General features: G+C 40.7%; 1 protein-coding gene across 6 annotated transcripts in view; it reads left to right on the forward strand.

The window, feature by feature from the left end:
• The window catches only part of STARD13 (StAR related lipid transfer domain containing 13), a 300,545-nt gene that overhangs the window by 249,550 nt on the left and 25,110 nt on the right, over positions 1-25,885 (forward strand). For 5 of the 6 annotated variants that reach the window (XM_027677746.1, XM_027677745.1, XM_027677747.1 and 2 more), the window contains 3 exons: positions 12,142-12,213; positions 14,240-14,321; positions 22,079-22,142. In XM_027677746.1, coding sequence (XP_027533547.1) covers positions 12,142-12,213; positions 14,240-14,321; positions 22,079-22,142 — 218 coding nt within the window. The remainder of the gene's footprint in view (positions 1-12,141; positions 12,214-14,239; positions 14,322-22,078; positions 22,143-25,885) is intronic. The other variant, XM_027677749.1, reaches the window with a different exon arrangement.

Genomic DNA, 25,885 nt, shown 5'->3' on the forward strand with positions numbered 1-25,885 from the left:
CTGCTGTTCAGGGTTCCATTTTTTCAGAAGAAATACATGGGACATCTTTCTCAATAGGCCCTTTCATGAAAAGAGCTAATAAGGAAACAGTGGGATCTAAAGACAGATCTTCTTGGAGTGTTGATCAGCTGATAATGGCAGATAATACTGATAATACCAGGTGGGAGCTCAGCATTTTGCATTGCATTCACTGTGCACAAGCCATGGATTTGGAACTCAGTCTTCAATACTTGAACTCTACTGTATGTGCTGTATCTTATCAATGTTTCTTGCACTACAAATTACTCATCTCACACAGAACTCCGAAAGAGTGTTTTAATCTTAATTTATGATAAACAAGAACTGAGAAGTCTTTTTATTAATACATCAAAGTACTATCTCCAAGGAGAGTTACTTTCATATTAATGTTCAGTGTTTAATATAAATTCACAGCATGAAGACCACCTCAGATGGGTAGAGTTTCTCTGATGTATATGTGATTGCCCACATGTAATTTGAACATCTACAGAACATGAAGGGAATAATCAAAGAATAATTAATATGTTGATAAGGAGTTATGTTTTGTTCTACTTATCTGCATAATTCAGAGAGAAAGTTTATGATGACAGCATCTATCTTTTGGGGTATTGTTTACGTTTTCACTCAAATTATAACATGAAGCATTCTCCTGCATTCCATAGTGCCTTTCATCTGATGAGCTCCAATTACTGTCTGACCAATTAATTTCAGTACCCCACACATGCAAACCACATTGGGTATTATGGAAAATCTAAGCAAGGCATTAAAGTCTGAAATTTGACCTCCAGTTTAGGACACTGAGCTTTAAAACCCTGACTTCCAGAGACATTGAATCTCTGTCTTTAATTGGAGCTATGAGTACCCATGAGAATTGAAACTAATGCTCAGACCAGCACTACATCCTCTTGGTAGCCCTCTGAATGTCAGGCCACTCCAGAGACCTTGTACATCTTGTATGCTGCTTGAGTTCAGGCTGTCTGCAAATCTCCCCTGCCTTGCAAGAGATGACATTTTTCAAAACCTTGCAAGGACAGGGGGTAGCTACAAGCTGCATGTAGTGGAGTCCATCTGCTGCATCCAAATTCAAACCAGATCTCAAGGGCAGAGTACCAGACAAAACACCCTGTGCAATTTATGTGCAGTGAAGAAACATATCTTGTGTACAGACTGAAGAATTTACTGCTCCAGTGATTAAAGTATTAGCAATCTAATCAAAGAGTTAGCCCAGCTACAAAGATAATAACACTTATAATTCCAAGTATAAAGTTATGGCAAGTTTGGTACAATATATACTTCCTATTATCTACTCCTCTCCCTGGTGTTATGCTTGCCCTTCCCATGACTCTCTGGGTCCCAAAATCAATAGTGCTAATTTTCCTCAAGATGAAAAGGGCTGTAGAGAAGCTTACAGCAAGGAAGCTGAAATTCTCCACTAAGAAAAGTGTGATGTTGCTGATGGAGATATTTTGTTTCTTACTGTTGGGTCAGTTCAGGGTTATTTTTACACATTTCCTGAAATAGTCATAGAATCACAGAGTGGTTGAGGTAGGAGGTCATCTTGTCCAACCCCCCTGCTCAAGCAAGGCCACCTACAGTCAACTGCCTAGAACTGTGTCCCGATGGTTTTGAATATCTCCAAGGATGAAGCCTCCACTGCCTCCCTGAGCAACATGTACCGGTGCTCAGTCACCCTTACAGGGAAAAAGTGTTTCATGATGTTCACAGAAGTGTTTCGGTGTTTCAGTGGGTGCCCATTGCCTGTCACGGGGCATATCTGAGAACATCCTGGTTCTGTCTTCTTTGCACCCTCCCTTCAGATATTTATAGTCATAGATGAGATTCCACCGAGACTGGCCCCTTCCTGAGGCTGAACAGGAATGTACAACATGAAGAGATACAAATAGCTACAATGGTTCAATTACTACTTTTTCATAATATCTACCAGCTATGGAACTGTCAACGGTAGGTTGCAAAAATTGCTTTATAGCACATTTGGGTGGCAAGTAAGCATACACTTGGAGGTTTTCTAAATACAGCTGGATGCAATATGTGCCTTTTCAATTTAAGCTCAGAAGCTGTTTTGGTCTTCAGGCCATAATACGTAGAAGCTTAGATGCCACCTAGATCTCTTGAGAACCCAAAGCCAGAAACTTGTAAAATAAGAGTCTATTTTCAAAATTTGTCCATAGTGACTCTGAGTCACCAGAAATTTTGAAATAGATCCTAAGGGGTGGGATTGTTACCTCTTCTCTACCTGTTTGATAATGTTCCTTCTACGTTAAAAATACCATATATTTTATACTAGAGTCCTTAAAGACTCACATTTTCCAGATCTTTATCCAAACATATTTTTCGGTGGGCATACAGTGTTCATGTATCAAAGTTCTGTTAATTCTCAAGTCAGCAGTTCTCAGGTTTTGAGTGACAGGCCAAATAGCTGGGAAGGGCAGCGTGGTACTGAAGAATGGATGGGTGGTACTCTGTTCTCCAAGTCTATACTAAGCCAAGACTCATGGGGGCTGTCAGAAGGCAAGAAAAGGAATATAAATCCTAATGGGGAAGGAGGATGTGAAGGGAACCAAGCTCTTAATCACTTCTGTCCATTAGCAATACCACAGTAGTTTTCCCAAGACTAAATGGAGGAGAGCCTGATGTCCTTGTCAGCTCCCTATATATATATATTATGTGAATTTTATCTATCTCATAAATCCTGTTAGTAGTTGCAGCTGGATAAAATATTCTTCTTGTTTCTTGTCATAAACTGCTACAGCATTCTTCTGTGCAGCTGCCACATTTCATCCTAATGCAGCTGCATTTCACCCAGGGATGAAGTGATTCCTATATATAACTTTTTCAGTTTTTATAACAGTTTAAAGTTCCTCAAGATGAGATGTGGGTTGCAAGCTATTGTTTTATTGTGTCATCACAAAGTGCTGCATTGTACAAACCAATTGTAAGCTAAGAAAAGTGTTTTCGAAGTGATACTTGAAGATAGGGAGAGATTTTTTGGGTTAGGAGGGATTTAAAATCCTGTTTCAGGAATTTGAAAGGAACATGGCTAAACGATGGGAAACAACCTTGCATGGAGTAAGGTTGTATAAACTGAGTGGACATGTGGGACAGTGGGTAGCAGAGATGTCAGAGAAATAAATGGAAGAGAATTGGTTTTAAGTGACTTCAGAGTGGAAGACATGGAAAGAGGAGGAGAAAGGGAAACCAGCAGTAAAAAGAAATTATGATGATAAGGAGCAATAAAAAATCTCAAGAGGACACTTGAAGACCTGGCTTTCTTGGTTTTATCACATAACTGAGCCATATAACATGAATGGGGTTTTCAGCATCAGTTGGTTCTATTAAACATCTTTGCAGTGTATTAATGTTATGTCTGAAACTTTCAAATGTTAAGACTACTTAGTATCCAAATCTCATTGCATTCTTATGGCTAGGTGCCTGAGTGTGCTGTACACCCTGTACCAGAGGGAGTTCTGCATAATGGGAGAATTCCCTAGGGAGTTGATTTTGTGCTAGACTTGTAGGAACAGTGCTTGCCTGGCAAGCTGGCTAATTACTCTGAACTAGGAGTTCCTCAGGATATTTCTTACTCCTAAGGTCTTTATTGTGTCCCTGCATCCCTGCTGACTTGGTGTGCTGGCTGCTTCGATGGCCCCTGCGAGTCACCTCTCAGCTTAAAGAGCGTGTGGAGTGTAGCACATGGTACCGAGGTCTCTCCTACACTGCAAACTGTAATTTCCCTGTTGCTATTTGCATAGCCACCTTCTTGTTATTAGCATGAGGGAACTCATTGTGTTGTATACCTAGTTCTGATGATGTAAAAAGTATTAATACAGACACTGTTCCGAGATCCTAAAGTTTTGTGCCTGATGAACCTACTATAAATTTCAGGTCTACCAGTTTTATCAGCGTCCCATTAATTTGGGAAGGGAATTCATAATCCTTTCCTAGCATAATCCTTTCACCCAAGGGGGACTTAGGTTCCTAACTCCTTGCTGGAAGAACACACCTTTCTTTTTGGGAAATGCAGCCTTGCTCAAGATAAAAGACTGGCAAGAAGTCTCCCAGCTGGGCTGTGCAGAATTTGGTTGCAGTAGGAAACAAAACAATCATTGTAGTCATTGAAAGAAACATTTTATATAGTCATAGGCTATGTCTGAGTAATAGAAATGTCAGTAGCTCAGAAGGAAGAGCTGTATATAGGATCATCTAACAGAGAAAAAGTATTCTCATAACACTTAGTCTTTAGTTCATTTATTCCATTCTGGAGAATTCTTTTCCAAATCTGTGGTGGTAGTAGTGAGTAGTCAAATAAGACACCATCTCAGTTTTGAGCACACCCATCTCCTGATCCCAGTGTCCTTTGGTAATTAATGTTATAGATTGTATTTTAAAAAAATCCTATGTCAGTTCAGATTGCTTTCCTTCTTTTGCATTCCTCCCTTTATATTATTCTCCTCGTCCTTGTCCTGTGTGTATAGTGAATCAAAATTCCCAAATTCCTCTTTTTGTATTACCCCTGATTTTATACCCTTTTATCATAACCCTTCCTTATTCATCTGCTCTCCCAATCTTTTAATATCTCAGCATATGAGATTTTTTTTCATGCCCATAAATAATCATGCTTCTCACTTTCAACCTTTCTAAGAAGTCAGAGCATGAATGGACATCATCTGACTATTATTCACCAAGTGTAAAGAATTACACATAAAGAAACTACTCATGAGCTTGAAAGAATCTTTTTCTATTGACATTTGAATTATATTCAGCCACAGTAATTTAAAAGGTCCATATTTTATCATATTATTACTAGTACCACAATATTCCGCAAAAGGTTAAGGACTATTAAAATAACACTTTGACAGTTTTATTTGTTCCTTCCTTGCAAAACATAATCTTGTTTCTAATAGTAACTATGTGGCATGACATAAAATAATTCCAATGAAATTCCACTTTTGAGAACCTTATTATCAGGATTTATTGAAGACTATGCATCATAGTGTAGTAAAATCATATAAATTCATTGTGTGCTTATGGTTTATTTTATTTATTATATATTTGTACTATAAAGTGTAATTTTATGGCTGCATGGTACAATTGCCATTGTGTTATTGTTGGAATTATTCTGAAAAAGTCCTACAGAGTGGAAGAGTATGGGGTAAACCATTAGACCTCTACCTAAAATCACTCCCTGAAATGGAGTTCTCAGCAAATTATGCTAAAAGACTAAGTAACTTAAGAGACACTACTATCCTCTGCACAGAAATGTATACCACCCTACAAGTAAAGCTTTAGAATGTCCTCTTTTAAGAATTCTAGTGGGTACAATGCAACATGAAAGGTTGCTGAAAATTGCATCTGTCTTTATTAAATTGTATGGGGCTTTTTATGGAGGGAATATGACAAGTTTTTTATTTTTCCATGATCTACACCAACCTGCTTGTCGTAGTGAAGCAAGATGATAATGTAGTAGTTAAGGTATTAACCCGCTCCATATAAGCTGTAGATCATAGAATCATAGAATCGTAGAATGGCTTGGGTTGGAAGTGACCTGAAAGATCATCTAGTTCCACTCCCCTGATGTGGACAGGGACACCTTTCACTAGACCAAGTTGCTCAGATGTGAGCTCTTGTTTTGCTGTGAATTTCCTGTGTGACCTCGAAAAGTCATCTTGTCTCATATTTACAAATATTTTCCTGTTATTTCCAATTTAGCACCTTTATGCCCTACTGTAATCTAATTTCTTATCTCTGAAGAAGCTTTACAAAAGCCATTCAATGGAAACCTATCAGCCTTTAGTGTTACATAGTAGCTGAGTAATGGTAGAATGATGCATTTAAGTATCAGAAATTTGGAATTTGGGCCGTCCAGGCCAGATTTCTAAGGGTATTAGTAACAGATGAGTGATGTAGCCATATTTTTACAGCCAGATAAAACAGTCAAGCACCTATTTCCCACCCTCCTTACCTCTAACCTGCTTGTGTACTTCTGAAGTGCTTTTAATCCCCATCTGTAAAATAAGAATAGGAGTTACACAGATAAGTATCCTAAAAACTGTGAGATATAGGGGCAGGAGAGTAATGGCAGCCGTTAAAGTATCTCAGACTGGGCTGCATGAAGAAGCTGGAACACACTGGAGCTGTTCTCAAACAGCCTCAGCCTGAACTGAACTTTCCTAAAGATCCCATCTTCCCTTATGAGTGCTCTTCTGGGAAGACATCAGGGCGGTGGCATTGCTTGTTGGTGACTTGAAAGGTTCATAAACCAGGACGAGTGAGACAAGGCTGAAGCTGTCCCACACAGTGTCCACAGCTGCCTTGAACATGCCTCAGGTCTAGGACATGATCAGTGTTTCCTCCCCAGAAGTATTCTCTGGTTTATGTTTCACAGAGGTCCACACCAGCTCCTGAGAGTAAAAGATTTTATTCAGCCCTGGGATGAGCTGAGCCTCCAAACTGACCCTAAAATTCCAGGTGGTTGTTGTTGTGGAAGATGCAGCATAAACTCTCATCGCAACATTTTTCATCCTCTTGAAGGAGGAAAAGTTAATGTAACTTTTAGGTAATAACACCAGACTAACCACCTTCAAACCTGTGAGCTATCACCAAGCTGTTAACTCTACTCCCAAAGACTTTCAAGGGTGAGACCTCTTCTACTTTACAGACTGACTTGGAATAGACACTGGAGCTCAGTGATGTGGCACAGTAAAATTCTCTCCTTTCCAATTAATTGATTAATCATTTTCTCTAATACCCTTAAATATTTTATCTGAGTCTAGTAAATTGGATTTAAGTGGTGAACAATATAGGGGGAATAAAGAAGTGAGCATAAACAGTGATTTATTACAGACAGATGAATAATAAAGTTATCACATAAAGTTGCCATAAACTCAATAGATGGAGTAATTATGTACCTTGTTTATTCTAGTTGCTGTTTCTTTCACTGCATTGGGCAAAGGGGTGTCTGAATCTAAAAAAAAAAAAAGGAGAAACACCAAAACAAAAGATAGAAGAGACAGAGGAATAGTGACAGAAAGGCACAAATAAGATGACATGCTGATATCTAGGCAGGAAAAGGGAAAGGACTGTAGCATTTCATTGACATTTTAGATGGTGATAACATCTGAAGCTAGAGAATTCAATTAGTTACATGATTTCCTCTTGACAGAGCACTTTTCTCCAAACAACTTGAGACAGTTGTCCTGTGCTCTTTCATGTGAGGAAGGACTGCTCCGGTGGTTTGGTTTTTTTGGGGCTTATTAAAATGGAGCTAATGTGAACTAAAACAGGACTCTTAGAGGATTTGTGTCAGTTTGCTAATCCAACAGCAGACCATTCTCAGTTTTGGGGAGTTAGTTTTCTACCAGCTTAGGGGGTTGAGCGAGATCTCTGAAGGGTTAGCCAGGAGCTGGTGTGGCAGAAAAGGAAGCAGGAGAAGGAGCCAGCTGGCATTGGGTAGGCAGGGCAAGGATGTCTCCTTTGGTGGCATCTGGCTGCTAGTCTTAACCTGAAGTTGGGCACGATCAGAGCAGTTTGTGGAGAGCCAGAGAAAGTGTTGGAAGAGAGGGAAAGATGGCAAGCAACTATATCCATATTAGCCCCAGAACAGCCAGAGCACTGTTTGTGGGAGACGAGCTCAAACCTGCTTAATAGTAGAGATGAACTCAAAGACAAGTCCCAGCTGTGCTCTGGACATCTGTCACATTTCCTGGGTGAACCTGTCTCCTCATTTTGCTCTAAATAAATTTTAAAAATGGGTCAGAGATTTGCACTTCAATCTCCACTGCACGATATATGCTTTGGGCTACCATATCAGTGTCTGATAAACATTTGATTTACTACACAGTGGAACAACTCTAGGAGGAAAGATTAAGAGACAATCCTATGGGGGGAAAAGAGGAAAACCCAAGATGTTTTAGCTGATAAAAGAGGTATGTGACAAGGTTTTTAGTCACTGTGGGCACTGAAAGGTTTTGGTGAAGCACAGGCAACTTCTAGGGGGCCTCTGGGGCAAGATGTGAGAAAGAACAGCAACGTCTGTGTGCAATGCACTTTGGACATATCTCCTGGGAAAGCTGGTAGATGAGGGGAATATGGAGGCCATGAGGAGATCATCCCCAGAAATGTGGCTGGAGGGCTTTTGCACGTGTGAATCTCAATTATAACTCACTACTAGTGGAAAAATGAAATGAAAAAGAGAAATTTGTTTTCTGCCAAGCTTCAGCTAAAAACTGAAAAAAACTCTTAGAATTCAAGTTCTGTGAGACAGTGCAATGGTTGTCAGTATTTGTGACTGAATTATTATCTAGCCTTAATAATTAATGATTGTCATTAACTGACGCCCAAGCAAGTGGAAAGCAGTAGGTAAATTATCCCTGATTTTTTTTTTCCATCAACAGAGCAGAGCAGGGTAGTAGTGCATAAGGGCAAACCCACCATCATGTGTGTTGGGGCAAGCAGCCTTTTGGTCTTGCCAAGGGAGATGCTGCTTGTGGGTGCATTGTGGCTCACATATTTCTGGGAGGAGCTGTGGCTTCTGCCAGCCTTATGCCATGCCCTCTCTAAAATCACTCTTCTCAGCATGACAGCCCTTCTCTGTGCTATTGACAAGCTGCCTTGGAGCCACCTGTGAATACGTATAGTTTTCCACATCCTTCAGTGTTGCACCAAGACAGTGCAGCTGCTGCAGGCGGGATCAGACCCCTGATTAGCCTGGACATGGGAACAGGATTGGCCCAACACTGCCAAAAGTATTTCTACAGCCCTTCATTGACAACTTCAGTGAGGTCTTTTTGGTGCTGTACACATCTCAAAGTCTGAACTGATGTTTAACTAGCAAGTAAGAAAAAACAGATATTAGAGTATGGGCTCAGAAAGAGAAGGTTAAACTTAGCATCTCAAATTATTTTTCAAACATTGCAATATCCAGTAATAAAAGCATCTGTATTGCATTCTGAACTATAACTTGGATTACATGCCCAGGGCAAGTAGTAGAAATCACCTTTGATGTCTGCTGAGGAGTGAATCCTTGGTTGTGCCTTTTCACCTAAACTGTAGGAATGACCAAGAGGGCAACTGGAACAGGTGCCTTTAGCAAGTGGAAATACACTTGTATGAGAAAAGTCATATTTTTGGTTGTGCCAGCAGCATGTTGCACTTCTCCCCTTCTGCTGTCCTCTGAATAAGACCAAAAAGAGAGAGACGGGAGGGAACTGGGCACTGCTGCTCGTCTTGAGACCCAGTATCCTAGAAGCTTAGCAAATCTTACTCAAGGCTGAGTCTGAAGTAGTCACTGAGAAAATGAGAATACTCTCCATAGATGCCTTCATTGAGGAGATGTAGTCAAAGTTTTGAAGGCAGAAGTTAGTCAGTGATATTTCACTGAATACAGTGATATAAACAGTTTCATACAAAAAAACCCAAACGCAACAAAACCAAACAAACCAAAACCACCACAAAAAACTAAACCCCAGAAAAGAGTAAGAAATACTTTCTTGGTTATTCCCCGCTATTACTCACCCATTGCAATCTGAGATTTTTTAGATCTCATTTGGGCTGCAGTAATACTCCTCAGTGAGCTCCTCTGAGCAGCCAACTGCAAAAAAACATTGAAATATGATAAGCATATAAGAGCATTAAATGGTAGCATTCTACATCACCCACAGCCTCTGTCAGTTGGGTTTCCAGGCCAGATGAAGCTAGAGTGTACATACAGCTGTTCTCAGTTGTAAAATACACTTTGAAGTGGGATTGATTCATCTGTGTTTCATGAGATTGAATTAAGCAAAAGAAAAAGTATAAAGATTTGTCTTTTTTTCCAGGCATTTAATAGAAATAGGCTAACTGGAACATAATAGAGATGTGCTTTCAGCACACAGATGTGCAGTAGTGAGAGCCACGTTTTAGGAAAGCTGCTTATTCTTTTGTGCAGTGTCAAGAACTGAATGTACTTTTCTACTCCTTTTTTTGGCCTTGACATGAGATAATGTCAAAGCAAATTAAGACCTAAATCCTTTTCAGCACTGCTAATGATTGTGATCATTGCAGAGCTGTTACTGGCTGTCTAATCATCTTTGGGAAATCAGGCTTTTGATACATAGACATTGTATTCTGAATTTTGATTTCTGCTACAAGATTTGCTGGTGTGACTCATTGTGTAGGGGATCAGAAAGGTGTGTGGGTCACATACTGCAGAGTATGTTCAAAGCAAATTTTACAGTGAGCTTCAGTGGGTAAAGTTGTTCAGGGTATGATGAGTGATCTGAACAGAATTACATAGGCAAAAGTTCATGCCAGCATCTCCTATCTATAAAAATGCATTTTAGCAGAAAACTGATTTACAATTTGAACTTTTTTTGCATGCAAGGCAGAATATGCAGAAGAGCAACAGAGCCTGATTATCTTTTTCCAGTTCCATTGCTTGCTTTATATTTAGGGGTTTGTATTATGGCTGTCTGGATTTTACAACCACAAATGTGCCAAAACCCTTGACTGGTTCACTCAGGTTGATTCAACATCTGCACGCTCTGTTTCTTTGTGTTTTCCAAGTGTAAGAGGTGCAGATACATGATTTGACTTCGATCTTGTAAACCGAAACTGTTCAAGTGGTACATTCTGATCTAGATTAGGACAGCAAGATGTTTCTCAGATTTTCCATGTTTCTCAGGTTTTCCATTTATGTGGATGAGCTTCTATTTTCAGTTGTTCCTCCGGTTGCTCTAGGAGCAGCTGGACATGCAGGCAGTGTGGGTGCTGGGCAGAACTGGACCCAGCACACTGCTTTCCCCAAAATGAGCCCATGGAGTTTGGTAAAAGTTGAGGTACCTGCTGCCAACACATGTTGGTCACTTCAGAGGTTGGGGGCATAACTGTGTGTGTAACCATTGGAGTGCTTAAGGTCTGTTTTGCTGGAGACACTTCAAAATTTATCCTCTGTATTTGTGTACCTGACATCTACTTAGTGCTTCTTTAGTATTTGCACAGGGTAGATCTGCCTCCCCTGTACGAAAAGCTTTAGGTCTATAGTAGTCCCCCACTTGAACATGATTTTTTTCCATTCCTTCATGCTCACCTTTTCCTACTGTCACCCCCAAAATAAGGAGCAATTATTCTCTTGTCCAGCTGATAATTCCCCCACCTCTTCCACAGTGGTAGGATACATCTTACCCAGTGAAATCTGTTTGAAAGGGGTAACCTAGTTCAGCATCAGCTATGTCTATACTTCTAAATAGCAGAGAAGCAAGGACAAGATGACACAGACTGATTCCTCTTCTCCTTGCTTAGTACTGGCCTTCCCAAGAAAAAATTTGTCTTAATAGGTAACTGAGACAGTCCAAAACAGGCCTGGAAGTGGATTGAAATTAAAGATTGAGCAGTCTGGGGTCCAGTGCTTGAAGCTACTGCCTGTATCTATTTTATTTAGCTCTGCAGGCATACCTCTAGCTGTTTATTCTTCCTCCATTAGCAGTCACAAGAGAAAAGCATTGTCGGTATTTGATTTATTCCACCTATTTCAGACACTAAGGTGAAATGAATCAGCCTTTGAAAGTAACTGACTTTCTATAGACTATGGAGGGAGTCCACATAATGGAGTTCAGATGGCTAAAGGTATGAAAACACATTCTACCTGTGTAACTTTCCCTTCAGTATCATGACACCTGCACTGAGGTTCTCCTGGCAGAGCTTTCAGTGGATTTCATGTGGCATTTCCCTCCACAAGAAACATCAGAACAGGAAAAAATGCAGTGCATGCTCCCAGTCACCCCATTTTCACCCTACTCCATCTTCACCTCTCACCAACAACTTACCCTTGGGGGAGGGTAGATCCCAGGACCACAAACCTGGCTAAGCAACTTCTCCTGCTGTGAGGAAATGGTTAACACTTCATCCCAGTCACCAAGTGGCTATATGCACTGCAGGGTCCTGCGGAGACAGGCAGATTTCTTTGAGGGACTTTCTTCTGATGCTATAAAGAAATACTTCAGAGTGATGACAGTTCTTTAAGCAACAAATAGATACTACCAAGTCTCTTTGTTATTTACTTGTATTAAAAGAACTTCTAATTCAAAATAATGAAATGTCATCTTTTTTCTCTTTTCTCTTTTTGCTTAGAAATCGAAGCAAAGGAAGCGTGTGACTGGTTACGTGCAGCTGGATTTCCCCAATATGCTCAATTCTATGAGAGTAAGTTTTTTCTCTGTGTACAGTACCGAAAGTGCACTGAGCCCTTGCCAGGAAAGCTTGGAGTCGGCCAACACTTCATTTAACTGAGTTATGGTCATGGCTGGGTGCTTCACAAAACCTCAGCTGCTAGAGTCATACCAGTGCATGAAGAAAAGTAAGATTCTTGCCCTCAAAGCCATGTGAAGTTAAAAAAAAAAAAGTTTGTGTAAACCTCAAAGGTTAACAGGAACAAGTACAAAATATCCAAAAACATGAGTCTATTTTTTTAAAACTTCCTGAACCATGTCTAAAATAAGATGAAAACACTGAAAGTTATTGCAGATTTTGATCTTGCTGAAAATAAGATTGAAAACTCTGCAAAGTTACCAGAAGTGAATAATCTGAGCTGCACTTCATTTTTGCAAAGTAAGAAAAGCCGATATTTCAGTGCTAACTCAGTGCGAATGTTGGTGTCCCCTTCCTAGCTGTAAAGTTTGTGCCCAGGGAAGCAGAGTCCCCAAGGGCAGAGCAAGTGATTGTGCTGCTGCTGTGTTCAGGAGTGGTTTGGGGAGCGGAGCTGGGGTTTCCTGCTCTCCCTATCTCAACGCTGAGAAGGAAACTGCAGCTGATCCTAGTTTTTCCCAAACTGCATATTCTGTCAGGAACACAGAGCCAGCTCCAGCCCACTCGGGCTTACTAGCCAAAGCACAGCTCCGCCAAACACCTCTGGACACCTTCCAGGGTCAGCTTGAGTTGGAGGCAGCACGGCTCCACTCATGGAATGATGGCCAAGAAACCTCATGGGTCAGAGCCAGCCCTGCAGAGAGCCAGCTCGAACACCATCCATGCCCTTGTGTGAGGCTGAGGGTGGTGGGGAGCATGATGCCAAGGACATCTCCATGGCTTCTGATGGCCAGCTGACGTCCATCACGGCTCAGGTGCTGGGTCCTGATGAGCTGCTCAGGTGCCTGGGGACCAGGAGCAGCATGCAGAGATGCTCAGGTGGCTCCACGGGCCGCAGACACGCTCGGTTAAATCCAACTAAGACTAATAAGCTTGCCAGACCAAAACAGACATAAATATGTAACTACTGCAGTCCCTGGGTAGCCAGTAGTACTTTTGTGTCTGCCTTCTGATCAGAGTATCTCAGATACCAACTCCCCCAGAGAAAGGAGAGCCTGCTGCCTGCTGAACTCAAAGGGATGTTCTCTCCAAAAAACAACCTGTGCTGGGCTCCAGCATTTCCCATGCAATCAATATGTGCTCTAGACAGTCTGCGTCTCTGAAAACAAGGTGCTTTCTACAGGCATCTATTATGTCAGTGTTAAGCACTAATGTCTGAAAACGCTGGCTGAAGTTCCTATATCCCAGCATCCTGCTGTGGTACCTAAGCATGGCAGAGCAGTCTGGAGGGCAGCCACAGCACTGGAACAAGTCCACCATTACAGAGCCCACTAATGCGTTGCAGCCGTGTCACTTCACATTAAAAATGTCAGCTTCCAGCACGCTATTCTGGCTTTTTAGCTAATATTGGGGGTTATAATTCAGCTTTTTTTTTTTGTCTGTTATTTGAGTAACCCCCTGTCTGAAATAATAGTTATTGGGATCTGTATGAAAAGCGAAAAGCACAGAACATTTCTGGGTTTTGGGCAAAGTCTGTCTAGCAAATAACTCATTAAGTCACTGTGGTGGGAATGAAGAACCTTGTTGCTCATGTGGATAAAGAAACTGTGTTTGTAATTCCTGGGTCTCATTCATTTGTTCAAGGGACTAGAATGAACACCTAACAATTGAGTATTTTTTTTAAGCCAAAATGAAATAATTTTGCTCTCATTCTGGTGCACTAGGCATTCAACTATACCTTTAATAGAAGAAAAAAAATAAAGTGGCTCAAAGGATCACAGATACAGCTGGAAGGGAACCAGAGCTGAGGGAAATTGGTCATACTAGATTTCAGTGAGCAAGCACATGCAAAGCAATTTAGATGTAGACTGTATTTTCATTTGAATACCAAGCAGTCATCTTAATATTGTGTCTCCTTTTATAGACTCCCAGTTTCCCATTGACATTGCTGCAGTAAAGAAAGATCATGATTTTCTTGACAAGGACCTTGTAGAACCTCTTTGCAGGTAAAGAACACCTAAAGTTTCTTTTCTGATAATTTAAAAGCATGAGCTGATTTGTCATTGTTAGCATAGTAGCAGCAGAGATGTTTGCTTGTCCAGGTGAATTAAGTGATGATATGTATAATGCCAGCATTCTAAATTAATTTCTTTTATGGAAAATCCTGCAGTAGGACACCCACTACACTCATAGAAAACATGACACGATTTGAGAAGACCCAAATCCAATGGATTTGAAACAGCTGCTTTTTAAGAACTAGCAGTAGTGCAAGCAAACCCTGAATAAGTGAGAGTCACATTCGAGTCACACATTAATAACTCTTATGTCCAAGCACAGCAGAAAAGATGAAACTTCATTGCATAGAATTCAGCAAGCCCTTTTCTCTGGCAGCAGATGTGGTTTTCCTGCTGCTGTGATTCCCTTGGTACTTTCTTTTGGCACCAGTAAGAGAAGCAGGACAAGAATCCCCCAGTACTACAGCTACTACAACTGTTCCCTGGTTTGCACCTCCCAGGGGACCTGTGTTTGGTGTTTATCTTGCTTTTTATACTCTGCCTGTGATGAATATACCGTATTGCATTGCTCAAGTACTGTCTCCCAGGACTCAAGACACAGCAATTCTGTGGCAGTTTTGCAAAACCTCATTGCAGAGGCATTGTTCCCCTCTTTTCTCCTGTGCTCAGCTCAAGCTGGGTTCTGCTCCTCTCCTCTTCAAGTAAGGACAAAGGAGCATCTGGTCCTTAAGCAAGCAGCCTTTATTACATGTTACGGAAACTTTCACAACACCAACATCAAGATAATTGGACAAGACTCTATTTCCCCTTCTGCAACTGTGGCTAAAGTCGTCAGAGATGGTATGCTGTTCCACATAGTACTGTGCATTGCAGGGATTAATGAGTCTGTGATGGAGGAATGCAGAGAGGGTTTCTGAGAATCCCAGAAAACCGGGCTGGAAGAGACTTCATCTAGTCCATCTCTCCGTCCTGGGCTATGCCCTCCTTCCTGGAGGGTCCAGGTAATTACTGGGCATAGCTGTCAGATTGCTTTCCCAAAATTCCCCTGCTGCAAGTGAGACCTATTGCCTTTCATGTTGTCTCTTATGGTTATGAGGAACAGAATATTCTCTTTCTCTGTGTAGTAGCCTATGTGTCTGAAGACAAATCAGTACGAAATAATTGGATGCTTCACTGCTTACTCTCACAGATGCCAGAGAGCAGAATAACTGCAGACTTGATCCACTTCTCTTCTGTCTGCTTGGTGAGAAAGATTGCTATGCCCATGCCTAAGAAACCACCTTCCCATACATATGTACCTCCCCCTGCTTCAGTCCGGAATGATGGAAGACATACCTTGCTACAGCTTGGGGACTGTAAAGTGGTACTGATAGGAGGTTGAGATCTCTTCTCCTCTGCCCTTTCCCACAAAGCTGAAGGACCATTCAAAAATCCAAGCATGATGTCTGTTCCTGTCCCTTTCTTGTGAGAGCAAACAGTGAGGTGTAGTCATTACATAGCTCTGTGACTCTCCCTAGTCTTTCTTCCCTGGAGTAATTTGTAATGGTGGTACTACCATGGTCACCAGCCATCCAACACCTACAAAGCTAGAAGTGGGAACAGCTCTCATCTCTTGTTTCTGCAGCCTCTCTGTAGACTCACAGATACACGTACAGTTACACCAGGTTGATATATTTATGAGATTTTTTTTAATAAGCTGAGCAGCTAGAGAGTGGTTGGGTGTGGGGGTTTTTCTCTTTTATTAAAATATGAGATTTTGGAAAATTGACTAGCAGCTGCATAGATGCAGTTGTGACAAAATGCTTTACATTAGCCTAAATCAAGTGATATTGCTGACACCTATAGAGAAAAGCATAGACACAGATATTTCCAAACTATTTTATTTAAAGATAAAGGGGTTTATGACTGTCTAGTAACTTTTTCTGTAATTTATTCAGAAGACGACACCTGTTGACTTGAATTTTTGTTGGGAGTTTTTAAACAGTTTAGATCCAAAAAAAGGAATAGCACCTTATAAGATTAGAAATGCAAGTATTATATACAGGTTATGTTTTCAGCTTGCAGATATTTAATTTGATGTAACTCAGCAGCTTCAAACCTTTAGCTGAAAGCGACCCACAAAAAGCCATTGTACCAAATACCAAGATTCAGGTTCATCAATAAAAGTAAACAGTGTCAGCTGCTGCCCCCTCGTACTAGCTTTGTCACTGTATTAGCTATCAAACCAACATCTTCGTAGTTTTCCAATGTATTGGAAATCTTCACAGCTCAGCTGACCACTGTGGCCAGTTTTCTACCCTTGCTTTGCTCTGCGATGATGTTACTACAAGGCGCATGCCAGTATATCATATGAGAGCTGCAGGTTGTGATGGACTTTGATGAAACAGAAAGTTAAAAAAAGGTTGGTTATTATTTCTGTATGCACAGGTCCCCGGTTGGCAGTAAAACTTCCATTCTTCAAACATTCAAAACTGCCCTCAAAGCTATGCATGACCAAGCTATCACGCTGATTAACAGCGCGTTCAGCCCATACTGCTGAACAAAATGGGTTTCTCATTTTTATTTGGAAGATAATTTTACAGCTGGAATGCCAGAATGGATAATAAGTTTGAGCAGTTTTAGCTCTGAATTGTAATAGCATAAACACTGAATTTCTCTGTTCTTGTGGGTTTAAATCAGACTTTCAATCTCATTTTATAATCAGTTTTCTTATGGCATTGCAGTATACAAGAGAACAGGAGGCACAAATGAGGAGGAACCTTTTCTTTTTTAAGGCAGCTGGTAGTATTTTAGTCAGAAAGACTAAGACTCCCTGTTGTAAAGGATTTCAGTGACCTTTTTGAGATATTATAACATCCCTGCTGTTTCCAATATAATTGAAAATTTGGCAGGATAAAAGCCAAATCTGAGGCCTTTGGGTTATAAGCGTATTTATCAAGAGATTCCACTCAGATTTTATTGAGTAATGAACAATAGAGAATTGCCAGGCAATCTGCAAGCAAATGCTGTCAGCCTGCCAAAATAATAATTGGGCATGAAAATTTTATAGCTGGATCTCTGTGTCATTTCCAAAATAGCAAGTAACCAACTCTGCTCTGGGAACTTTTGTGGCCGCTGTGATAGGCAAGTGAGAAGGGAAAGCCAAGCCATGTTGTACTTTTTGTATTCATGTAAATACAGTGACTAAGAACATAAAGACCATGTAGGTCTGATGCATATTGTCCTAAACCAAGCTCTAAAATTTAAACTGTGCCAAGCAGTCAGCAGCCTTTTCTTCCATAGCTGTTGTCTCTTAGATAGCTTGCAAACAACCCAAAGGTTGTTGTACGGGATGGGACATCCTACCATTGGAATTCTGAAAGGGTAGTTATACAAGTCAGTACCATTGCCGAGTTTATATTGCTCTGGGTGCTGTTAGGGCATAAGCCTGGCTTTCCACTTGCAGGACAGAAAGCCTTGCTCTGAATGGCTCACACTGACTTCCAGGAGAGATCACTCACCTAATATGAGCATGTGGCCTATAAGGTAACTTCCTCAGTGGCAGCCATGATAGCACTGGAAACCAATATATTCTCTTCGTGCACAAAACTGGTGGAGCAGGGACATGCCAGTGCAAGCTTTGCACACCAGCCCTAGTGGTACTGGGAGGACCCTTATACTGTGTTAAGACCTCAGCTAGGTGAGGTCTTAAGAGTCCAGCGTGAGGAGCTGGATGTCTTCTTCCCAAAGTTCACAGCAGCAAAAGAACCCAGATAGGGACATGTGTATGCAGCTCCTAAACTTGGCTAGGAATAACAATAAAACAAAGAAATAGTCTTGTAGTTCCCTCAGAGAGGCATTTTCAGAACCATATGGTGTGTTTTCCTGGTCACAGTCCATACAAAAGGACATTTGCAGATCTGCTAAAGTAGAGACACTGTGCTGTCCATGCTAGCCCTCCCCATGATGCCTCCCCTTGCATGACTGGCCAGTGCCCCGGCTGCATTCCCAAGCACCTGCTTGGAAGCAGCTGCAGAACAGTTCCAGGGTTTCACCTGGAACTTCAACTCACTTCAGAGTTGTCTCCCTATTACTTGGATTGCTCTTCAAGCAGGACAACAGATCCCCCACAAGGTTTTCCAGCTGGCCAGATCCTGCCTTCTTACAAGCTTGTATTTATTTGTAAACTCTGCTCAGCGCTATGAAGGATACAAAAGTCAGAGATTTCCTGATTCCGAAGAACTTCCATCATATGGGATGATAATTACAGCACTGGAGATCGTATGCAGAGCCCTAAAGACCTGTCATCTTTGGCACCGGGTTGTCATAGATCTCCTCAGATAGCCCAGACTTCTCCATGTGTTGACTGGACCAAGGTACCTACAGCAGCTGAAGCCAGGCTTGATATTCTAGGGGATCTAAAATAGCACCAGAAACATCTCTTTGGGCACCTGAATATCTCTGCTGGTCTTTTAAGAATTGCGTCACGAGTCACTTTCCAACACAGATGTCTCACCATAGAGATGTGTTAAACCACCAAGGCAGTGTTTACCTGTGATGTTCTGGAGAGGAGATAAAATTAACATCACTGAAACACTTCCCCTGAATACTGCAGAGATTTCCAGACAAGCATTCAAATGCATCCTAGATTATTTGGGGTTTATGTAGCCACCTCTCTTGTGTTTATTTTATGTGTTTTTTTCCTTCCTTTTCTCAAGTCCAGACCTTGTGTTTTGCTAACAATACAAACAGGCAGTCTTTTCCCATGTTTTTAAGCAGTGGCATAAAAGTGTAGAGCTTCTCTCAGTTCAACTGGGGTATCACTGACAGCCTTTTTAGCCAGAAACTTCTGTTTTTTTGCTTTTCTAAAGACTTGCTGAGGACTTGGCTGTCAGTCATCTGACAGCTTTAAACTGATGAGAAAAGCTTTCTGCCACCACTGGCATATCAACAAGGCAAAAGAAGTTGAAACAGACTGGCTTTGATTTGAGTTGTTAGTACCAGAGAAGCTCACAAATATGATCATTAGTTCTCTAATTTCACTGGCAAATCTTTCCACAGCACTGGAAGAGCTCCAGAAAGCGTACCGATGTTTCATAGAGGGGTGAATTTAAAACCTGGGGTTGAGTCCCTGTTACCCAGTAAAAAGTAGCTTTGTTTTTGATGAAGCAAGTTATTCGTAGCAAAGCCAGATTAGAAAGCAGACAGGACAACAGAGTGGCTTCCCAAGTCTCTAGTTTAAGTAAAGATATTCACTTTTATAGAGATGACCTCTTAATCTCTGTTGAAACAATCTCTCTTTTGGATGCCATTAGTGGAAAAATGATGGCTTTGGATGGTCTTATTGGTTTGATCGTGTTTTTTCTGCACCTTTCTGTGCTGCAGAAGCAGCCTCTCTTAATAGAAATGCCATCACACTTTCTGCTGTGGGCTGAGATGCACAGAGATACCTGAGTGCATACATGGTGAAGGATATGTCATGGGCTGTTGCCTCCTCATCTCCCAGCTCCTGAAGTGCATGACTTGCTCCTTAGTTTTTGGAAGGCAAGCAACACCATAGTGAATGGAAGGAGCACTGGTCACTGTATTGAAAATATTTTCTACTACATCTTCTCCCTAACAACTGCAAATAGGCAATAAGTATAGAGGGGTTTTTGTGAACTATTGAGGAAGCAGTTGCAGAGATCACCTGCCAAGGGCTGCTGTGGAGAAAGCCTTCTTTCTCAGAAGAGTTTCTTCAGTGCCTGTTATCATGAACGCAAGGGAGGTACAGTTGATGGCTTGGTTTTCAGTGTTGATGAGCAGCTGGAGGGGAGACAATGGTTTCTCAGAGTTTCTGAGCCTCTGGGCATGAATTTAGCTGATGTCTGTCTCCTGGTCAGCCTTGCAGGACACATTTAGGTCAAGGAAGCAAGGAGTCATTCCCCACTCGCCACGTTAAGGTCTGAGGGCACAGCAGCAACTTGATTCATGCATACAGCTACAAGTACTTAAGCAGCACACAGTGGCATGTCAGTGTGGAAATGTGGCTACAGACTTGTCCCTTCAGCACAGGCTAGCTAATGAAGAGGTGCAGGGAGTCCACTATTAGCCTCCGGTTCACTGCTCAGAGGAAGCTGTCCCCAGGGATAGAAAGTTGGGCTGGAGTCCTTTGAAAATCTGTCTCTGCCTCTATATGTTTGGAATTGATACTGATAAGGAAATTTAAACATTTTGTTCTCAAAAGAAGCACTGAACATTTTTCAGACCCAGGGGCCCAAGAAAATGCCACTTTGGGTTGAGAAATTCCATGCTTGGGTAAAAGAGAAGTTTTGCAATAATAGATGAAGAAGATTTCTGGGCAGAAGGCTGAAGATATAACTACAGAACCCCATACCCTGAAATTTATTTCAAGAACATTGCTATCATGCATGCAGCGTGTGCTTATGAATGCATTATACTCAAATTAATACTGTGAGCACAGGACTTTTCTGATATGGCATAACAGATTTATTGGCTTGAATTAGGGAGTAGTATTTGATCTACAAATAAGAAGATGGTTTTTTGTGAGGGATTTTTTTTTAAAGGAAGATCAACATTGGATGGGCTTTTTCTTTGTTAGTGGTGGCAATTTGAAAGGATTTTTAATATTAGAAGTTCTGGGCAGGAATATGTTACTTTCATAATGTTCATATATTGTGTGAGAGATTATATTACTGATGTGATACTTTTTTCACGTGTCCTAGTAACTTATCACATATATTTCATATGTTATCAGTTCTGGAGATTTGCGGTCTTGTCTTGAGACCCAAAAGCAACAGTAGCAGGTCTTGCTATAAAGACACAGGAGATGCAGGCAGTTTACAGAAGAGTGTTGTGGGCACATGGATCTCTCACTCTGCCTTGCTTAATTTTGAAATTCAGTCCTAGATCTGGAAAATTTTCAAAGTTGAACATATTTAACTCTGAGCCTCTGCTTTTAGAATTTGGGTAGTTTCATGGATCAAGATCTTTAATTATTAAAAAAACCCAAATCCATTATCATTAGCATGGTAGGTTCTCTATTGAAAGAGCATGTTTTCTTGTCCTCTGTCTGTCCTTGCACATGGGCACACTCACACAGAGAGATTGTCATTTCAACCCACTGTTATCACAGGATAGCTTTGGGTTTAAGAAGCAGATGCCTTCCAGAGATGCTGGTAACAGCAGTATGAACGTGGTCAAAAATAACTAAAAATATTTATTTAAAGATGTTAGATTTGTTACATGTTGGGTGTGTTAACCTGTCTCTAAGTTCCACAGATATGGGAAAGAAACTATTGGGTTTAGAGAAACATTTAAGTAACTGCTATAAGTTCTTGATGTCAGCTTTTTAAAGGAGATGCCAACTGCAGAAAGTGAGGAACTGCATCGTTGTTTTTTTTTTTTCTTTGGTCTTTCACTGCTTTGAAATCCACAGTTTAGACCAATTATATTACAGTCCTGCATATGGCAACTCACTTCCTTGTCCTTTTTCCAGCCAACAGAGGTATTTGTTTCCTGTGCTAGGTATGTAAATGTCTATGAGTTAAAAAGCAATCTATAAAATCTGGCTATCAGTTAAAGTGACAGTAAGATTCCCTTTTAATGCAGTGGTCTTATAGCTGGAATATATGACCAGTATCATTTCTGAAGCGTATTGTATGCAGTTGGCACCCTACAGTCAGATAAGAGAAAAGGTTTTGAACTTGCAAAAAGTAAGGCCCTGTAATCAGAGAGTGCTAATCATTTGAATTTTCTTTGCACTGTAGACGACTGAACACACTGAACAAGTGCGCCTCAATGAAACTCGATGTGAACTTCCTAAGAAAAAAGGTAAGGAAATGTCATGAAATGTGACTGCCCTGATTTAGCCTTGAAGTCAGCAATGTTCTTAAAAGTAAGTTAAGTATATTTGACTTTGAACACGTGTGTCAGCATTATCTGGATGCATGATAATGTGAATTGCTGAATCTTGAAATTATAAATAAAATAGAAACTGTGACTAATATAGCAGGAATAATACTATGTGTATTAAAAAGGTCCACACAGTACTTGAACTCTACATGCATGCAATTCAAGTTAGTGGGTGAAAAGACAGTGCAGTTTCGTTAGAGTGGCTTGTTTGTCAATGCCGTGTGAATACATAATGGAAAATCCTGCTCAGAAAAAAATTGAATGCTCAGATGAAAATAATAGCTTTTCTTTATTTCTTGTACTGACTTCTTCCCAGTTAAGAATATGAAAATAAACTCTGTCATCCTTAGAAGTTCCTGTGTAACATGGGAGTTATTTGAGCTTAAAGGGTTTCAGCAAGGACTGGAGAAACTGCCTGTTGATTTTGAGAGTTTTGTAACATGTCCAGCATTAACTGTTGAACGTTTGGTTTTCTGGTCGCAAATTTCCCCCAAGCCCTTCAGTGGTGTACAGTGGTAGTTGTCAACTCTGTTCTTGCTTTGTAGAGTGTTTTTCTAGTGCCTTTTAACAACTTCCTCTGAGGGCTGCATTTTTGGTGTCTTTGCAAATTCAATCCAGTCATACTCTACTCAGTCTTTGAGGGAACTTGAATAGAAAATGGTTTTAATGTCTGGATATGCTGCCTTTGGCATATGCCCATTTGTTCCTCTATATACTAGCCTCTTTGGCTTGTATTTTGTCCATTCACTGGAGCTGCAGGGACTTCACTGCATCATGAGTTTTTCTTGTCTTGGGTTTTTCTTGTCTTTCGTAAGTGCTAGCACTTTCCAGATCAAACACCTACATCATACCTTAGAAAAGATTAGTAAAATCCCCTGACTACACAAGAACTTTATGTCTTGGGCAGGCAGATGCTATAGGAAGAGGCTGAGGTCCTCCAAGAAAAACTAACTCAATTGTGTGTTGACCTGCTTGGAAAGGTGTCTGGTTTGTGTTCACTAGCTCATGTAGTTATGTTCAAACACAGGTACTGGAGCTGCACAAGAGACAGAATTACAAAATAGTAACGTATTCATGAACCCTGATTGTCTCCTGGAAAATTTGTTTACATTCCTGTCCTTTCTTCTCTTTAACAAGTGTTTTAGGTTTGATGTGAGGTTTGTATGCTTGCTTGCTTGCTTCTGTGTTTGATTGTGTTATGTTAAAAACTGAGGATTTTTTTGTTAACTTTGTTTTTATTAATTTTTTGCTGCCACTCCTCCCTGTTCAGAATGAATTGGAGCCCTCAGCTGCACTCCTTGCAGATGACCATTGATTTATGATGGAAGAGAGATTACTGTACTTGGTACTCTTTCAGGGGGATAGAAGCTAGTTGGGTCCATACCTGCATGAGGCCATGGAGAAGCAGAGCACAGAAAAATATAGAGAAAGAGGGGTTGAAGGAGACTTCAGTCCACAAATACAGAGCAACTGAAAGTAGATGAGAATGTGGGTAAAAGAAGAAGAGGAAGGAGAGCCTGCTGACAGAAGGAAATGTAAATGCAAGTGTAAAAGCCAGAAATTGGGTCTGAAATTGCACACTGAACCAAATAAATCTTTTGCTGTAGATACTGCCTTTCCTAATAGTCTCTATGGTGATCTGAACAATGAAATGCAAAATCAGCTTGCTTTGGAGCTTGAGGATAACGGGTTTGCACAGGACTAGCACAGCTGCTTGAGTGATTCATCAAAATATGGCAAAGCAAGCTGCCAGGCAAGGTTACTGTGCAAGCCAGCACAGCATGAATGTTCCCCACTGCCCACTCTCCCACCCAAACCATTCCCACTGTGGGCTGCTGTCTTCTCCTTGGCTTCACTGAGATGCATACAGAAATCCTCATGTATGTGTTGCAAATATGTCCATAAGCAATTTGGACAGACAGAGATTAGCCTTTGGATTAACTGCCTTCTGCAGCTGTCGATTTATGAGAATTCCTGCCCCCAGCTGGAAAAATGTGGCAGAATTCCACTGCAAATAAACCCACTTTTTGCCTTTTGTTAGCATCCCTCTGTATCTCAGGCAAGTACACCCTTAGTCAAAAAGCTGTACTATTTTAAATCAACTGTGACAAATCTGTGAATCAAAACCTCTTTCTCTTTGGCAAATGTTACCAGTCACTCCTAAAGAAACTTGACTCTTCTCATCTTCCCAAACATAATGGTATTAACTGGACTTTTGAATATGCTCCAAAGCCATGCACTTGATTTCACCTTAGGTCAGTAGAAGTATACAGTCACTGCTCCAAAATGTCTGCTCCGCCTGTATCAGATGAATCATTCCTTTCAGACCTTCTCTTGATCCACTATCCCCATAGCTGGTGACATGTGGTTTGGCTAAGTGCTCTCAACATTTTTTTTTGGACGGTTTCGTTTGTCAGGGCATTCAGATATCTGACAAGAACAGTGGGTCATTCAGGATGTTCATGGCTTCCAGAATTTCTACTGATTCCATCAAAAGAAAAGCACAATATGTGACAGGACTCACAGTGCAGCTGAATTTGTAGTGAGTCACCATGGCAGTATTTCGGCATGCAGATATTTCATATTTGTCTGATTTTGCTTCTGATGAAACACAAACATGTTTCTTTACCGATTAAAAAGCCCCAAAAATAAGCCTTTACTTAATTGAGCTGCAAATTTTATCACCAAAAATCCTCTGTATTTTCTAAGTGGTTCTTGAGAAGAATGTCATCCTGTCTTTGTTGTGGTTAGAGGCAAAACTTGTTTACTATCAGTATTTGTTTCTGTTCATCTCTGCTTTCTCAAGAGAAAAAAAACAACCCTCAAACCTTTTGATTTAAAGTATATTTGCCACTGAATTTATGTTTATTTCTGTCTCCTGCTCTATGCTCTCTTCTTGGTGTTTCTTGCAACATCTCTACCATTTAGGCTAGTTTAATCAGCTCCAGCTTGTAGGAAAATACAGGCTAAATCCTGTCAGTTCATACAGTAATGTCAGTGCAGCTACAGGGATTTGTGTCAGCCAAGAATCTTCTTTAAGGTCCCTTTGGCATATTGGGAAGTACAACAAATTTTAAAAAATATTTTTATCCTATTGGCTGGTGCCATCAATGCTCCAGCAGTGGTATGCTTTGTAGATATAATTACTACTACTAAGTATTTAAAAGTACATGCCCTTGTGGTTTTTAAAATATCCACTTTGTGGCACTACTAAGACCACAATAAATGGATTTTTAAGTGCCTGAGGCTGTGCAGTCCTTTGGTCAGTATATGCATACAGAAAGCTGTGGAGCTAAAACAAAGGTAGAGTTGTCTGATTTCTTCCCTGCGGACAAACTGGCCAAACCAGTATTAGCCTTTTCTATCCCTTTTCCTCATACTTCACTAGTTGCTTAATTTTTCTGTCTAACTAGCCACAGAACTAAGATCTGTTCATTCCTGTGAACTAACATCAGCTGCAGGAGCACTGCACACCTCAGTGTTAACAGATGAAAAAGGAATGACTAAACCCAAAATTTCATAGCTATATTTTCTTTTATGGTTTGGATATGATCTAAAACATCTGACTGACTTGAAGTGATAAACTGGCAAAAGCTTATGGCATCACTGAGACCTGGCACACTACTGATCCAAATCTGCAGCTTTTGAGGTTTCACATTATT

The sequence above is a fragment of the Neopelma chrysocephalum genome, unplaced genomic scaffold, assembly GCF_003984885.1.
Source record: "Neopelma chrysocephalum unplaced genomic scaffold, ASM398488v2 Primary Assembly neopelma1_43, whole genome shotgun sequence".
NCBI classification, from domain to species: Eukaryota; Metazoa; Chordata; class Aves; order Passeriformes; family Pipridae; genus Neopelma; species Neopelma chrysocephalum.